This window comes from Hippoglossus hippoglossus, chromosome 5 (genome assembly GCF_009819705.1).
Source record: "Hippoglossus hippoglossus isolate fHipHip1 chromosome 5, fHipHip1.pri, whole genome shotgun sequence".
NCBI classification, from domain to species: Eukaryota; Metazoa; Chordata; class Actinopteri; order Pleuronectiformes; family Pleuronectidae; genus Hippoglossus; species Hippoglossus hippoglossus.
The window spans coordinates 30,630,195-30,647,793 of NC_047155.1; the positions used below are offsets into that span (position 1 = coordinate 30,630,195).

At 39.8% G+C, this 17,599-nt stretch overlaps 1 protein-coding gene across 1 annotated transcript in view; it reads right to left on the minus strand.

The window, feature by feature from the left end:
- Nucleotides 1-9,297, minus strand: part of plekha6 (pleckstrin homology domain containing, family A member 6) — a 141,869-nt gene extending 132,572 nt beyond the window's left edge. Inside the window, exon 1 of the mRNA XM_034586810.1 lies at nucleotides 9,159-9,297. Coding sequence (XP_034442701.1) covers nucleotides 9,159-9,190 — 32 coding nt within the window. The 5' untranslated portion in view covers nucleotides 9,191-9,297. The remainder of the gene's footprint in view (nucleotides 1-9,158) is intronic.
- Nucleotides 9,298-17,599: the final 8,302 nt, after the last annotated feature.

Here is a 17,599-nt window from a genome sequence, read left to right on the forward strand (position 1 = left end):
TCAGAATACTCCGATCCATTTCACTTATATCTCACAGAAAGGTTGGGATACACGAGCACAGTATTAATGCAAGAAACACCATCAGGTAAAAAACCACTAGCGTATTATAGCACAAAATTAGACAATATTGAATCAGGACTGCCACCTTGCTATCAGGGTTTAGCAGCAGCAGTTTTTGCTTTTCAGAAGGCGTCCTCAGTGAATATGGGACACCCAGTGGTCCTGTACACAACCCACCAATTACATGCCTTACTCACAAGTCCTCTGTTTGTTTTAAGGCAAGCTAGAAAAACAGACTATGAAGTAATATTATCAGCGCCATAACTCACGATATAATGTTGTAACACGGTGAATCCGGCAAACTCGTATGATACTACCTGTGGATGATGCCTCACATGACTGTATCCAAGTAATAGATGCTTTTATTATGTATAATCAGCCAATCACCGCAGATCTCACATTAGTAGTGGATGGTTCCTGTTTTAGAGGTGCTACAGGAAATCAAGTAAGTTATGCTCTCATTCAGTTTAATAGTGAAAACACCTTTACAGTTCAGGTGGCTCAGATAGCTCAGCCATGTTCTGCCCAGCTTGCAGAAATTCATGCATTAACAGCAGCGTGTAAATTAGGGCAAGGGCAACGCATGTATATGGTAACATATGGAAGAAGAGAGGCTTCCTTAGAGCTGATAACACCCCGGTAACACATGGCAAAGCCATATCTAAATTATTAGAGTCAATGCACCTACCGACAGCTCTTGCAATTATTAAATGCCCGGCTCATCAAAATACTGATTCCCTCATAGGCAACTCCGCGCCAACACCAAGGTATGTTGCGAGTACAGGGAATCAAGTGTGATGGTGTTTGCTGAGACCTGGCTCCATCAGGATATTCCAGACTCTCTCATTGAGCTTGAGGGTTTCTCTCTCATAAGGGTGGACAGAACCAAGGGGGTGGAATCTGTCTGTTTGTGAATGACAGCTGGTGTAGGCATTACACCGTGAGGGAGACTGTATGCACAGCTGACGTAGAACTACTGTGCCTGTCACTGAGACCCTTCTATCTTCCAAGAGAATTTGGAAATACCATTATTTGTGCGGTCTATGTTCCCCCCAGCAGAAACGCGGCAAGAGCCACGACCCGAATTGTGTTCACCAGCAATTGCAACGTACACCCGGAGCCTCTATTTTTATTTTATGGGATTTTAACCACTTTAAACTGGAACTATCCCTTCCTGGATATGAACAATATATAACATGTGATACACGGGGGAACAAAGTTTAAGATAAATGTAATGGGAACATAAAAAATGCATACACTGCAAAACCTGAGCCCCCTTTGTCTAATTCTGACCATGGTACTGTCCAGCTAGTTCCAATTTACAAGACTGTTCTTAAAAGGAGTAAGCCACAAACCATGGGCTAGAGATAGCATAGAGAGGCTCAAAGGGTCCTTCCTCTGCACAAATTGGGACATATTTCATAACCTGGAAATTGATGAAGCCAATCACGAAACAATAACGGATTACATACTATTTTGTGTTGACAGTGTGGTTACCAAAAAGGACATAATAGTCTACGCCAACAACAAGCCCTACATAACTAAAAGTGTAAAGGACTGTATCAACAGGAAAAGAATAACTTTAGATAGAGCCGGTGTGAAAGCAGTGCAAAAGGAACTCAACCAGATGCTGAGAGATGCCAGGAGGCACCATAAGGACATTATAGAACAGAATTGTATGTTAATGGAATTTTAAAAACTGTGGGAATCTGTGGCAATATTTGTGGCAATAACTAACATGAACACAACTAAGAAGTGGCTCGTTATTGATAATGATCTGGGATAAGGAAACAAACTGAATGATTTTTTCCCTTAGGTTTGAAAAACATGATTTCTCAGAGGAATGTAAGAATGCACTGAATACCATCTCTGCTGATCCACATTGAAGGATTGGAGTTGACCCACACAGGATTCAGTGAATTTTCAAACATGCAGGTAGTAAAAAATCCACTGGCCCAGATGGCATCTCTGCACAGCTCTTAAATGCATGTGCAGAAGAGCTCACCCCAGCTTGGTGCTGTTCCTGCATTCTGGAAAAGATCCATCATAGTTCCAATAGCTAAGAAAATGTCTCCTGAAAACAATGATTTTAGACCTGTGGCCCTGACTTCAATTGTTATGAAATGTTTTGAAAAATACATGGTGTCTGTGCTCAAGGCAGAGGTCAATTCGGAACTTGACCCATTGCAATTTGCTTACAGGCAGGGGAGGGGCACTGATGACGCTATTAACAGCATCCCCCACCTCACTGTCAAGCATTTAGAAGACCTCAAAGCCTATTTTAGCTCAACTTTTAATACACTCCTGCCTCATCTGCTCGTTTCAAAACTGAAGCAGATGAGTGTTAAGCCTTTTTTAATCAAGTGGTATTTTTTCTTTTTAATCAATTGAAGTCAGCATGTCAGAGTCAACAACACCCTTTCAGAATCAGCACAGGTGCCCTACAGGGTTGTGTCAGCTCTCCAGTACTTTACACAAACAATTGCTCAAACAGCCACCCTGGGAACTTTGTTTTAAAATGTTCTGATGACACCGCTATCCTCAGCCTACTTCACATGGATACAAGCCCATCAGCCTATTTTTTAGAAATAGAAAACTTTGTGAAGTGGTGTGACACCAACCACCTAATTTTAAATACTTTTAAACTAATGATATGGTTCTGGACCCTAGATCAGTGGGGGATCACAGTCCTGTGCTAATACATGGCACAAACATCAATCAGGTCTGCTCTTACAAGTACCTTGGTGTTCACTTGGACGACACCTTCAGCTGCAAGGTCCATATCGAACGTTTGTGTTCTCGTTTACAGCACAGACTATACTTCTTACGCAGACTCAGAGTGTATGGTGTGGACCAGAGGATTATGTTTTTATTCTATCAGGCTGTACTAGAGAGCTTAGTGACATTTGGAATGTCAGCATGGTATGGCAACCTAACTGTACAACTAAAAACTAAGCTTACTCGCCTGGTACACACCGCCATGAAGGTGATAACTACCAGTCCCTTCAATCAATATATGAGCAGTCTGTTCTTAGGTAGGCTCAGAGGATACTGACCGACCCATTACATATCCTTCATAAAGAATATCAGCTCTTGCCTTCTAGCAGACGATACAGAGTCCCCCACTGTAAACTCAAACGTTTTAAAAACAATTTTTTTCCTACCTCCATCAAACTTTTAAATAACGCTGCTTGATGATGCTGGAATTGTGCAATAGTTTTATGGGGTTTTATTATGGGATGGGGCAATATGTGCTATGTGTAATGTGTTTTTCTATGGAGTGTGTGCAATATGTTATTTATTTTAAAAAATATATTTGCATTTTAATGTTGTGATTGACACAGTTGGTGCCGCTATGTAACTTGTTTTGTAAAAAGGAAGCATATGTCCAAAGCATTTGTGTCCGAAACAAATTTCCCTACGGGGACAATAAAGTATATCATATCGTATCTTATAGTCGATAGATTCAGTAGATGGATTGAAGCAATGCCAAAAACAGGACCAGACTACAAATCAGTAGCTAAGTTTCTATGTAGGGAAGTAATTCCACGATTCGGCCTACCTGACACTACCAACTCAGATAATGGAACATATTTTGTAGCTCAAGCAATCAAAACATTGAAAATGCTAGGGATTAATAAAAAATGTAGGTGTGTGTGACACCCTCAATCACAGGGAGCAGTAGAACGAGCTAACGGCACCCTGAAAGAAAAATTAGCCAAAATAATAGCAAACAGCAATAGCTCTGCCTCTTGCACTAGCATTCAACTCGAATATCTAAGGTAATATTTCAACAGGTGAGGAGCCACAGAGGAGAGAGAGCTGCCATCCCAGAACGGTTACAGAGGGTACATCCTGGACAGTGGGTATTCGTCAAAGAGTTCAAAGGAAATGGGACCAACCCAGACGAGATGTTCCATACAAAGTCGTCTTAGCAACACCTAAGGCCTGAAAGTCGAAGATAAGAATGTGTAGTGGAAAAATAGTTAAATCTGGTTGAAACCTATGTTGTAGTTGAAAAGTAAGTTTTATGACCTATATCTACATACATATACAACCTGTCCAAATACTTTATGACCTGAACTGTTTTATGGTCTGAACTGTGTATGACCTGAAAACTGTCAGACCCTTTTTATCACTTATTTACTCTCCAAAGAACTGAATGTATGTCTGCTTATCTCCAAAGGAAACATATGTAAATCAGTTGTCTGTGTTTAGATTCCTCCCTCAACCTGCGCCTACAGAACACGTCTGAACTGGTTCTGAGAGACAGCCTTAGTCCTCCTATATAAGATCCTTGCATTTGACTGTCATGCATCTTCACTCTGAGATCCTTGTGACTCTCTGTGTTGATCATTTCTGCAGAAAGCCCCTATTAAAATACACAAAGACAAATTTGGTGTTCCAGCCTCTTGTATTTCCAGATTTCCATCACAAATGTCTGGTTCCACCCACTGCTGCAGAGCAGATGACCCAGAAAGAACATGCGGAGCACGCAGACAAGAGCCACTCCCTGAGCAAGAAGGGGACGGTATCACCTCTCCACGAGATGTTAGACGATCGCAAAGCATACAGGGAGAAAGACGATCTCAAAGACTGACTGCCAACAAGACAAAGCGACACAGACACTGGTCATAGCAGTAAAGCAGGGTAAATTGTCACCCAACGAATTGACAGAAATTATCTATGTCAGATCAAACAGACATGACCAAACATTGACCCTAGGCCCAGGAGGAGTTGAAATGGACAGTCTTCCAGTGAGTAAACGATGCAATGCTGAAGGGGTAGTAGAAAAAAAGGTTAATTGTTCTGAAAATCAATGTACAGCAATTAATATCGGACGATCAATAGATGAGAAAGAGGCCGCACTATTAGTGAAACCCCATCAAAAGCGATGTGTTAAAAGAGATATTCGGGAGGGAAGTTATGAATTAGTTGAATTGAGAACGACAAATTGGGAACGGAATGTGTTTTATCAATGGATGAAATATTCGGACAAACAATAAGCAAACAATCATGTGTAACGTGTTATTTTTCAAGACGTGCTGCCACACGAATACACGAAGATATCTCTTGTGAACTAGAGTCCTGGATACCACCAATAGTCGACGTCGCAAAAGGGATACAATTTCCTTTTTGTATAGCCCGTGGACAGGAAGTGTTTGGAACTATGCGTCTAAATGAATCAGATCCCCTTGTAAAGTGTAAGAGGAAATCATTAATGGTAACAAATTCATACTTAAGGCCCATACGAAATACAACAGAGAAAGCAGCATTCCAATGCGAACGGATGGCACTGAATGGGCGCTATCTCAGAGCCCATCCTGGAGACACGCTGTTATACAACTTTCCTATGCCTTCGCTCATAAAAGGTACACAACCATTAGCAGATGTGTTCTGGTAATGTGATGACGATAAACAGATAAAAGTGGTACTACCAGCATATTGGAGAGGGATATGTGCACCTGTTATGTTGACTGGACAGGTGACAGTGTTTGGCCCCCCATCTCCACAAGTGAAGGAACCAGACGGGATACTAAGGAAGGCCCTTATGGCAAATGGACTAAAGATGACCAAGTTTATGTAGCCTGGACTCAAGAACCACATGGCGTACCATCACAATGTGTGATAGGGAAAGATTGGATCATTTCGGGACAGGCTGCTGGTGTTTTATTAATTATAAATGCATAATACATTGCACGCAATAGTAGATGGGTAAACTACTTGTGGTGCAACCAAAGGAAATGGAGATCAACTTGACTGTGTCAGCTGCAGAGTCAATACAGGAACAGTTACATGCCACTTCATTAATGGTCTTTCAAAATCGGTTTGTTATAGATACAATATTAGCAGAAGATCAAGGAACTATGTGTTTACATAGGAGACGTTGTCACTGCATGAAAAGTGGGATTTTCGTCAGCAAAAGGAAGTGTACATTTCTGTGGAAGTTCAGGTTAACGAGTGTTCACAGGAATCTGCAGGAACTACCAGGAATTGACGTGGGGTTCCAGTTTCTGGCAGTTTTACAATCCTGAGAAGCTTCGCAAGTGACACCCCCCCCCCCTTCTCCTAGGTCTATGGGGGGGCTTTCACATGTAAATGACAAAACTGTGATCTTTACAAATGCAAATCGGGATAGTTTCACTCAGTGGTGCAGAGGTTACATCTTTTTCTACAAGGTAGTAACTCCCTTTTAAGAAAATCTCTCGTATAAATACATCAGGCTTAGTATAATTATAGAATCATAAATTGTAGCTTGAATAGATTTGCCTTATATAATTAGTATGCTCTAATGAGTGTAATCAGGGATACAATTTTCAGGGTACATCTGATGATACATTGTTAACATTACATGTCTGTCAAGCTCATCCAAGAAAATCTGTTGGAATTGAGAAAGTGGCACCACTGTACAGTTTTCTAAGAAGTCTTTATGCTGACACCAAAACACTGTGCTTCACATCAAGCATATCAGCTGTGTCATCGTGTGACAAAGTCCCAAACTACTGGGAAAAAAACATATTCACATGTCCATGGCATACTAAGCTGTTGACTCTGCTAAAATGCCTCATAATTTGGACTTCAATTGTCCTATTGTTGTTATTAAACTTTTCCAGTATTCCATTAAAATCCGGCAGCGATTTTGTGCAAGCACTTATTTTCTGCGGAGAGTAAGAACATTTCTGCGCACATGTTAGTAAATGAGGCCCATTGACTCCAATTCATTGGTTGCTGCCTACTTTTTCCCACTGGCTTGCTACTCTAAATCCTGGTGAAATACTTTCCAATCCAAGGAAGCTGAAGTGCAGCAATGAATCATGCTCACTGTGTACATTAACTCTGTTGTTATGTGAAAGTTCTTGAGGTCTTTTATTCTCATTTGAAAATCAATGTTATCATCTTCTTCCTTAGTACAGCACTGCAACAACAAAACAATTGCAGATCAAGTGATACAGAGAAGTATAACGGAGAACAAAAGGTGAGACAAAGAAGACTATAGGTAAGAAAAACATCTTTAAATAAAATCTTTAAATGAGGGGATCACATTTATGTGTCATCTTAACCCCATGGAGATTAAAAGTTATTGAAAGTATGAGTTGTTTACGGCGACACTGTGTGTTTTATGACTCGCCATGAAAACAGAAAGTTGTTGTATCTCGGACATACATGGTCCAATCTACTCCAAACTTCACATGTATGAGTCCCGGCCTGACGACATCTTCACAGAAATCTTGACTTACAATCACAGCGTCCCCTAGTGGCAACAGGAAATGTCCATTGACCACAACCATCACATTCATGATGAATATTTCAATATATTGTAACGGACTGATAGTTTATGTTCTAGGTGACTGTTATTTGTGTTGGTAGTTTATGACTGATGTTACGCGAGTTAGAATGTTTATGTTGAAGTACTGAATTTTCCCAATGTCAGTGAACGTGTCAGGGTTGGGCACGTGACACTGTTGGGCAGTTCCAGACCAATGGCTGTGGGTTGGGTGACATGGCGGGTTTCTCATTGGCTGGGGGACAGGGGTTGTCAGCAGGTTAGGTTGAAAACAAGGAAGTGAAGTTGTTGTGAGACGAGTGCGCTGGTGTGTGTGTGAGACAGCGCGAGAGAGAAGCAAGAGTTTTTTAGACGTTCTTTTGGTGTTGGTTACGGCTCACAGTAACCTGTGTAAGTTCCTAAATAAAGCTGGAAATAAGCAGAGCTGAAGTCTCATGTCGTCTCTAAGGCGGGACACTACAATATGTTGAAATATTACTGTTGAATTTGCAAGAAATGCTGAGGTATTATCTTTCACTTTATGTACAGTATGTAAACAGTAATCATTGAAACTGCTAGGAACACTCAATAATAAAAAAAATGTATGGAAGAAAACATGTTCTTTGACCTTGCATTCTGACAACAATGAAGTTGTATAAATGCATACATATAGGAAATGTTATTATGTAATTAATCAACTCAAATTCCATTCCTGTCACCATTTTAGATCAAGTTTGGATTAGAACTGATTCATTGTCAGTCATGATTGAAACCCTGACTTGTATTCAAACATTAGAGTAAATGTTAAATTCGAGACCCCAGAGTTGTGAAGAATTTCATGCTGAAATGATCACAGCTGTCGGCTTAAAGGTCTGGCAGAATATTCATACCATGACTGCTAAAGTACAATATATTACTTTATGAAACAAAAATAAAATGCAGAATTTGAATGATCATAGATATATATTTATATATATGTAATGCAAATTAAGTTTTCTCGGAGGGAAGGCACTTATCAGATGATAGCAGCAAACTCCACTTGCTGAGGCAAGAGGTTAGATGTGATTGAAAGTTCTGAATAGAATAGTAACACTGAGGTCATAATTGATCGCAATTTATTTCCAATAGCTGCAGGTGATTTAGCCCCACAGTATATGTAATGATTGTAGTTCAGATTGACTTAACCTTGGCTAAAATAATACCTAGAAACAAATACTAGATCAACATAATATCGATGGAAAGTAAAGCCGTAGTAGTCCCCTTGGTTGGCTGATTACTGATGTCAAAGTCAACAAGAAGAAAACCCCACAGAGGAACCACCTATACAAACTCAAACTAATATCCAACAATTCCTAACAAGCATTGCACCACTGAAGAACACACTAACCAAACATGCATAAATTAATGAATACAATTTTAGTTATATAGCTCATATTCACAAATCACAATTTGTCTCATAGGGCTTCAACAAAGTGTGACATCGTCTTCCCTTTACCCTCAATAAGAGTAAGGAATAACTACCAAAATTAACATTAACAGAGGAAAAAACATTGAAACCTCAGAGAGAGACACATACATCACAACATAGTTCACACACACACACACACACACCCACACACATTCTTCATATTATACATCAGTCTACATAAAGCACACATAAACATATACAGCAGGGCTTATGGCTTCCCTGTGTTTTCGTATTGGCGCTGCATTGCAGTCTGTTTCTGACCTCCAAGCTCCTGGCTGTCCACTCCTCGATCAGCCTCCCCTCCTCCCCACCTCTTCTTCCTTGCCTTGTCCCTTGTGACACTTAATCATTTCTCTCGACACCTACCTGACTCTCCTGTCCACACGGAACTTCAACATCCTTCCCTGGATCAGTCATGTACTGACATTGCAGGAGATGGGATGAATGGACGGATAGATGGAAAGATAGAGAGATGAACAGAGAAAGTGGAGAGAAGCTGGACTGATGGAGGGAGGAAGATGGATACACACCACTCTCCTTGTCTCTCTCCAGACTGCATGCTTGTCCCACCCTCTGCTTGTTTCCCAACCTGTCTCACCCTTGCTCTCTTTTGCTTTATCCTCTCTCTCTCTCTCTCTCTCTCTTTCTCTCTCTCTCTCTCTCTCTCTCTCTCTCTCTCTCTCTCTCTCTCTCTCTCTTTCTCAAACACATACACATAAGCACACTTGATACCTGCTGTATGAGAACTGCAACACTCAGTGTATGCGGTCTTCTCCTTGTGGCTGGCTAAACATTTTTATGAACACCTCTCTCTCTCATCTGTGTATCAATATCGGTTCAGATATCAGTGTGTGTCATCTCTTGAGATATGTTTCCACCACATGAACTTTCCACAGGGACCAGGAACCTTTGCTGGATCTCCATGTGTTTCCAACATAGACTGTATATAAAAAGTGCACATAGTTTCCGGCTCCAAAAGATGAAGCCTATGTGGAAGTGCTTAAAAGTGTCATACCGCGGAGATCCGGGAGGGGCTGGCTCGAGTTGGCTCCAAGTAATCTGGTTCCATTGACTGAAATTCAAAGTAAAAAAAATTCCCAAGGATGATTACAGTCTCATTCACTAGATAGACTCCTTCTTATCAGCGATCTGGTGATCAGATGGAAACAAATATCTAATTAGATATTAGAGCTGTCACATGATGTAGGTCACAGCTCGAGTTGCCTGCCAGAACTAGCTCGCCGGCGTCGCCACATTTGAGACAGGTCAGACTAGACAGAGATTTACCGGAGGAAAACTGCAGTTTTATTTGCATGGTGTTCACTCAGTAGTCTACATTTACTCTTATTTTGTCGTTAGTGGTGGAGCAGGGTTTTACACAGACACTTTTATATTTTGATTGTTTAATAGTACCCGAAGCTGCAACAGCTGCAATGACCCTTGAACTCCTTCTAGAGATTTCATCACATCAGCTTCAAATTTGGTGAGTGTCTTCTTAACTCCATGGAGATTAAAAGTTATTAAAAGTTTGAGTTATTTTCACACAGTGTGACCGTGGCATGGCGGCAAATTTTTAGGACTTGCCATGAAAACAGGAAGTTGTTGTATCTCGGACATACATGGTCAAATGTACTCCAAACTTCACATGTATGACAAGAGTCCCGGCCGGACGACATCTACACAGAAATCATGACTTACAATCACAGCCCCCCCTACTGGCAAGAGGAAATGTAGGATCGCTCCCTGGCCTGAGTTCTGGGATGGGGGTATGTGGAAAGTGAACCAGGGAGAGTTGATTGGCACAGCTGAGATTTGTTGGCCAATTAACTCAACCTTGATTCAAAAGGCAGCAACAGAGCTGCCACAGGGAAGGAGAAACAGATGGCAAAGAGACTAATCACGACAACCAACGAAAATGGCTGGGCAACGTATGTTTAATTATATTAATTTATGTTTCGCCTGTTCCTCAAATAAAAATTCTGAAAAACTTGTACCCTTAGCTTTTTCATTTGATCCACTTCAAACTTGGTCAGGGAAGCCCTGAGACACTGGTGACATCATGCTGTGACACTTAAGCCTATTGAATGGTGATGGCGTGACCTTTGATGGAACGCAAACAACTGTGCACTGCGTTGTTCAGTGCCCCAAACTTGACATGTACAATGAGGGTTACTATGTGAACACACCCAGGACAATATTTGGCAGCTAAGGTAGAATGGCTCTGGAACTGCTGGAAACTGGAAGTAGTCCCTCTGGTTCAAACTTTATTGGATCAACCTGAATTTTTCACAGCCGTCTCCAGACCTCATAGCTGTATCGTGAAAATTTAAATTTAACCAACATTAACATGACAACGTTTGTTTTGTGTCTGCCACATGTGACATGTGTAAATGATGTGAGCTGCATTCATATGAGTTATTAAAAGTCCATGAGGATGTTGTGATATTTCAGTTTAACATAATGTTTAGGTAACTTCTTAAATGTGGTTAAACTGTAGCATTGACTTTGAGTTTTTTTGTGATTACCTGCTGTATGTCTAAAGTTAATCAGGTAAAAAGTTGTGTGTAAGTCTATGTAGTTATGTAGTGAAGCTGTCAGGTTATACTTAATGTGTAGGAAAAAAAACAGACAGTAAAGTCACTTACTTACCTTAATCAGATTTTATGTGCTAATGTCTGATTGTTTCCAACTGATTCCTTCATTATATTTCAATTTCTCTATGCTCACGTGCTTTTGTGTGTTTTTTTATCAGCCATCAATCTTCCAGGGACTGAAGGGCTGAAGCTTTAGTTGATGATGATGACGTGAAACAACTGGACCTCAGTGTCAAAAGAAGGAAGACCTCATGTATGGACCAGCATATTTTGTGCCATTCTTCAGGATGTGGAGGAGAGAGACTGGATAACAACATCCTTAATTATTTAATGACATGTAATGATGATGCCAATAAACCACCTCCAGTTCAGTATCTTCTGATGAGATGATGGTACAACAGAACTTTGTATATGATTCTCTATATTCTCAGGTTCAGTTTCTTGCCTTTTACTTCCTTTAATTTATTCTGCTTTTGTAGGGGGTAGTAACATTTTTAAAACATAATTTTAAAATCTATTCTAGAATCTATCTAGAATTAGGTGATGGATCAACTTAAGCAGTCATAACCTTTGCAGGTAAGTGTTTACCAATGTGACATGATGGAATTGTCTAACCGGAGGTTCACCTGGATGAAATGTGATTTATATTACAAAGTGTAACTCTGATATTTTTTGTTTTGAAGCCAAATGTTTATGTGTTTAACACAGAATACTTGTTTTTGCACATTTTCCTTTTTCCTTATAATAAATCAAACAGGACACTTTGGTGAATTGTGTTCTTTGTCATAAAATGTGGTCATAAGACACATAAGGAAAGTATTAACTCATATCTTAATTGTCAATGATTGATCTGATTAAAACCAAAATGTAAAAGGTCTGTGATTAATTCCAAATTCCAACACGTTCATCAATGTGTTCTTGTATGATTACAATACTATACATGTTGCTGCTGTTACTTTATACCAGATGTGCTCCAGAAGCACACAGTAAAGTAGTTTTTCATATAAACCTTACAACACTTGGTGCAGTCGTCTGTACACTGTAAGAGTAAAGTCCAAATCTGCTCTTACATTTAAAAATGTTTAACAGTGTGTAGTTTAACTGTAATGATGGTGATGGAAAAAAAGATGCAAACAATTCTCACATATGTTCTGCCGTCTTTTCGTCTCTTTAGATATGTAATGTAGTCCAGTCTTTCTCCAGAGTTTGCCTGACTTATATGAAAAACACAGCAAAAAAATGTTTGGTCAAATGTGTTTACAACAACAACATAGAAACCAGGTATTCAGGAGTGGGGATTGGGGTTTTGGTTGCATCATGCAGGAGGCAGGACTTAACATATAAATTTCGCTGTGGATATCACATTATTTTGTTGCGGCATATGAGCCAGTCGTAACAAATTGGGGGCTCATCGTCATGCCTGAAGTTTTTTGGTATGTTTTTGCAATTTTTTCCTGAGTGAGTTACGTTTTCTTAGGTTGTATTCAGTAAATTGTAAGTATTCAATTTACTGAATACAACCTAAGAGCACTTGTCAGTCAAGTTTAATTGGCTTTGCGTGGGGATTCCTGTATGAGTGGTTCCCCTGGTAGGCTTTAGCTGTGTCTCCCCTTTGGGTTTAGTCGAAGGGAACTGCTAGTGTTTGGATAGGGCAGTTAGAGCCCCCATTTCCCTTCCCTTAAAATTGCTCTGGAGCACATCTGTGGGGTGAGGTGGTGGTTGTTGTGCATCCAGCTCTGCCAGTGGATGGCATGGCAATGCTTTTACATAACGATATAGCTGGGAGTTTGGTGTGGGCCGAATGTCCACCTCCTGCTATAATTTCATCTGCACCGCTGGTCACCACTGAGCCTGACAGGAATGAAGAAGACTTTCCTCAGGTGTTCCAGAGGAGGATCTCAGAGGACATTTATGCTAAAATTATGATTTGAATTTGAATGTCGGGAATTTATGGACACTTGGATGACACCACAGAAGCAGTATGGTGGCATTTTATGTGATGTTTTTTAGGCAAATATGGATGAATTAATATTCAATTGTTAACACAGTTTTGTATTATATGGTATTTGACTTTTTTATAGTAAGCTCTTTCTATCTTGCTTTTATTTTTTATTTAACTATTGCACTGCTGAGCCGACCGGTTTCTCCTTGTCCAACACCTTTCATTGTACTGTTGACCCTGTTTTAACTTGCATATGACAAATAAAACTTGAAACAAGATACTAATTTGAGTAGTGGGAAAACATTTAAAAAATAAAAATTAAATATGATAATTGAAGCCAGTGAATATGTCATCTTACACTCCAAAGATTGTGATATTAGACTTAGTTTTGTTGAGTAGTATTTTATTATGTGAGAGCCAGTCTTGTAGAAGATTGAAGACAAGATTGAATTTTTGCAATATCAGGTTTGGATGTATAAATTACTGTGTCATTGGTATAAAGTTGAGTATAACATTATTGATGGTAAGTTGTTCACATAAATAGAAAATAAAGTTGTTCCAAGTATAAAACCCTGGGGCACACCTCTTTGTTGAAACAGTAGGTCAGATTTATTGTAATGTAAGATTGTTTTCTATTGTGAAGATAAAACCACAGAACTGCATTTTCAGTCGCGATTATTAAAAGCAGGAATTTGAAACAACATTACAACATACCAGCCCAGATTAAAATTTCTGACAGGACGAGCTAGAGCTCACTTCATTCACTGAAAAAATAGAATAGAATAAATGAGGAAAAGAAAAATAAGAAAAGCAGGTCTTAAAGCTGTTCAGCTGTAATTGAAATTGGCTGAGAAAGTGAAAATGATAAAAATCTTCATTTACACTTTTTATTAAATATTTTCACCTAAAAGGTTTTCTGTTATAAATTAAATAAGATTTACTTGACATGTGAAAAGAGCATTTATTTTTCATTAAAGTACTCCCACTATTATTATTGCATTAAATTAATATCTCATCAATACATGTTACTGACTTGACTTCTTCCCCGGAGTCCCTATGCCTTATCGTCCGCAGATCCAGGGCCACGGCTGCAGCACCATCGTGGATTATGATGGTGGATCGCATATCAGAGATCGTGATCGTAATGGTGGATCATGTATGGCGGATCCTGTATCATGCTGGCTTATCGTGATAATAATGGCGGATCCTGTATCTAGCTGGCTGATCATGATAATAAAGGCGGATCCTGTATCGTGTTGGCATCTGATAATGGTGTTGGACCACGATCAAGGTGGCAGCTGATGGTGGATCCTGATGGCGGCAGTGGATCATGATTGTGGACTATGGTAGCATCTGATCTTGATGGTAGATCCTAATCGTGGTGGCTGCTGACCATGGACTATGATTACAACAAGACTGCTTGATATACAATATTTCTACTCAGATACTCTACCATTACTGACAATAATCCATCAATTAATTTACCTTCCATTATGCTACAAACCGTTTGTTCTAATCAATGCTGCAAATAGATGTTGAATACACTAACTGTAAGTCGCTTTGGACAAAAGCATCCGCCAAATGACATGTAATGTAATATAAAAATACCCTTATCTTTCCAATGTTCTCCATTTAACGTGGCATCTATTGCACTTCTGTCCGTCCTGGGAGAGGGATCCCTCACATGTGGCTCTCTCTGAGGTTTCTACCTTCTTTTTACACTGTTAAAAGGGTTTTTTAGTAGTTTTTCCTTACTCTTGTTGAGGGTTAAGGGCAGAGGATGTTACACCTTGTTAAAGCCCTATGAGACAAATTGTGATTTGTGAATATGGGCTATACAAATAAAATTTGATTAATTGATGGATTTACTTTAAATATCTGAATGTATATTGGTCTGAATCATAATGCTAGTTTGACATTTTAATGTTTCAGACCTTTGCTTCAAAAAATGTTTTCTATCTGGACCCCTCTGAATTTTAATTAAACTCCCTTGAATAAGACGATACCAACGTGGATGTATTATTTTCAGAAGGAGGATCTGATGTTACCTGTTCATTCATCTTGTACGTTATTTCCCTCTTGTTGCAGTGGCAGATTGTTGTTTTTGGAAGCTGACTTGACAACCAGTCTGTTGCTTGTCAAAACCACTGTCATAAACCAAGTTTCTAATAGGTGACCACTTTTACTATGATGCTGGGACCGCAGATTAATAAAGGCCCAACAGTCCCAACAGTGGTTTTGCTGCTTTCAGGGATAGATCAGTGGGTAGGACATTTGCATCGTGACTGGGATTTAATATGCCTGCTGATGTTTTGATTTTATTTTGTGTTTGAAATCAAATTCAATTTAATTTATTTAATCACACACACACACACTCACTTCACCATTGGATGAAACCACAGACCTTTGAAACGAAAAGTCACTCGCGATTGCCTGGTAGATCTGTTGCTATTGGTCACCCTGTGCCATTTTAATACAGACTTAAGTAAACCCCTCCCATACAATAATAATAATGCTAATAATAATACAATTAATATTACTAATAATTAATTTATTAATATGGATTTTTAGTAAGCCCATACCTCTCTGAAACCTTTATGGCTGATATTTCAGAGACAGCTGAGGCAGAGCCAGTTAATGTCCATGCAGTCAAATCTGAGAGTGAAAGTGGCAAGGAGATGCCGTCCCTCCCCTCTAAAGTTGTTTATTGATTTGACATTGTGTAACCCCAGTATTCTTGCTGAAGCTCCACTGCAGTTGGGCAGAGAAGATTTAGCGAGGTCACAGAGGGCTGATCCTTCCTTAGCTACATGTTTTGCAGCTGTTAAGCCAAAGGAGGAACTGCAATCTGTTCTGGTTAGTTTTTTAGTGGAAGATGATTTGCTCATGCGTAAGTGGACTGCTCATCCCGATGGGTTTGACTGATGTGCCACTTATCAGGTTTTTGTTCCATCTGTGTACCATTCACAGATACTGGGCTTGGTTCATGATAATGCCATGTCTGGTCACTTGGGGGTCACTAAGACCTAAAATGGAATCATGAAAGATTTCTTCTGACCTGGCTTAAAGATTGTTTTGGCTAAATATTGTCGCACATGCCATGTATGTCAGTTTGCGAGAAAACCTAACCAGGTGATTCCCCCAGTGTCTTTGCAGCCTATTCCTTTCAATGGGATAACCTTTTGAGAGACTTGTTATAGACTGTGTGCCAAAGTCAACACTCGCTATCCTGAAGCGATACCCCTGCGCTCTCTTAAGGCTAAAGCATTAGTCAGAGATCTTGTGAAATTCTGCACCACTTTTGGTTTGCAGAGGGTCAACCAAACAAATCAAGGAAGTAACTTCATGTCCAAGGTGTTCAATCAGGTGCTGGAGGTTATGGCTGCAAAGCATTGGGTTTCTAGTGCTTACCATCCTGAGAGCCTACGAGTGGTAGAGAGATTTGTTGTAGAAAACCTTTGAATGCTTATGCTGTGCGCAACCTTCGAAAAACATCTGATTCTGAGTGTGCATCTGATACTGTGTATGATAAGCATTTGGTACTGTGCATAGCCTTTGACAAATGTCTAATTAAGACATACAGACAGACACAGGGAGAGTCTCCCTCAAAAGGAAATGCACTCATCCAGTTAAGCAAGTTACAGTCGATTATGTGCTACACTAAGGGATGACAAACACCCACCATACAGGTCAAGCCCATGCCGAACAGATTTCTGGTCTAAACAGTATCATATTTTGCATATATATCCAACATAAAGAAATGTAATAATGCATACACCCTTACTAGCAAAGTCATTTGTTGCACAATTATTCAGCATGTAAGGAATGTAATCATTTAAAGAAAATGCAGTTAGACATCGCCCGAATCTAATGGAGTTTGAAACAGAGCCTCCCAAATCTAGTAAGGTCTAAAAATGAGGCCCTCTAAGACTCCAAAGATCTATAATGGTGTCAAAGTTGGACCGACAATCACTTCTTTATACATCATTACACTCGACCCATAAAGTAATTGTAGGGGGAGACAAAGTCAACTTGAACAAGTATGGCACCATTATGTTCGGGACGAATCAGAAGTTTTGAACCAGAAAATGAGCAACAGCAGAGAAGAGGATGGGCAATATAAGCAGAGAGTTTGAAGCTCAGTTTTCAGTCAGGTTCCAGAACCAGCTTGGGTTTACATCTTGTGAAAGAATAAACTCTAGTGCAATGAACTTTGACCATCTCCATTGAATCCTTTTGTCCAACTATTGAGACTCCAGCAATAGCAAAGT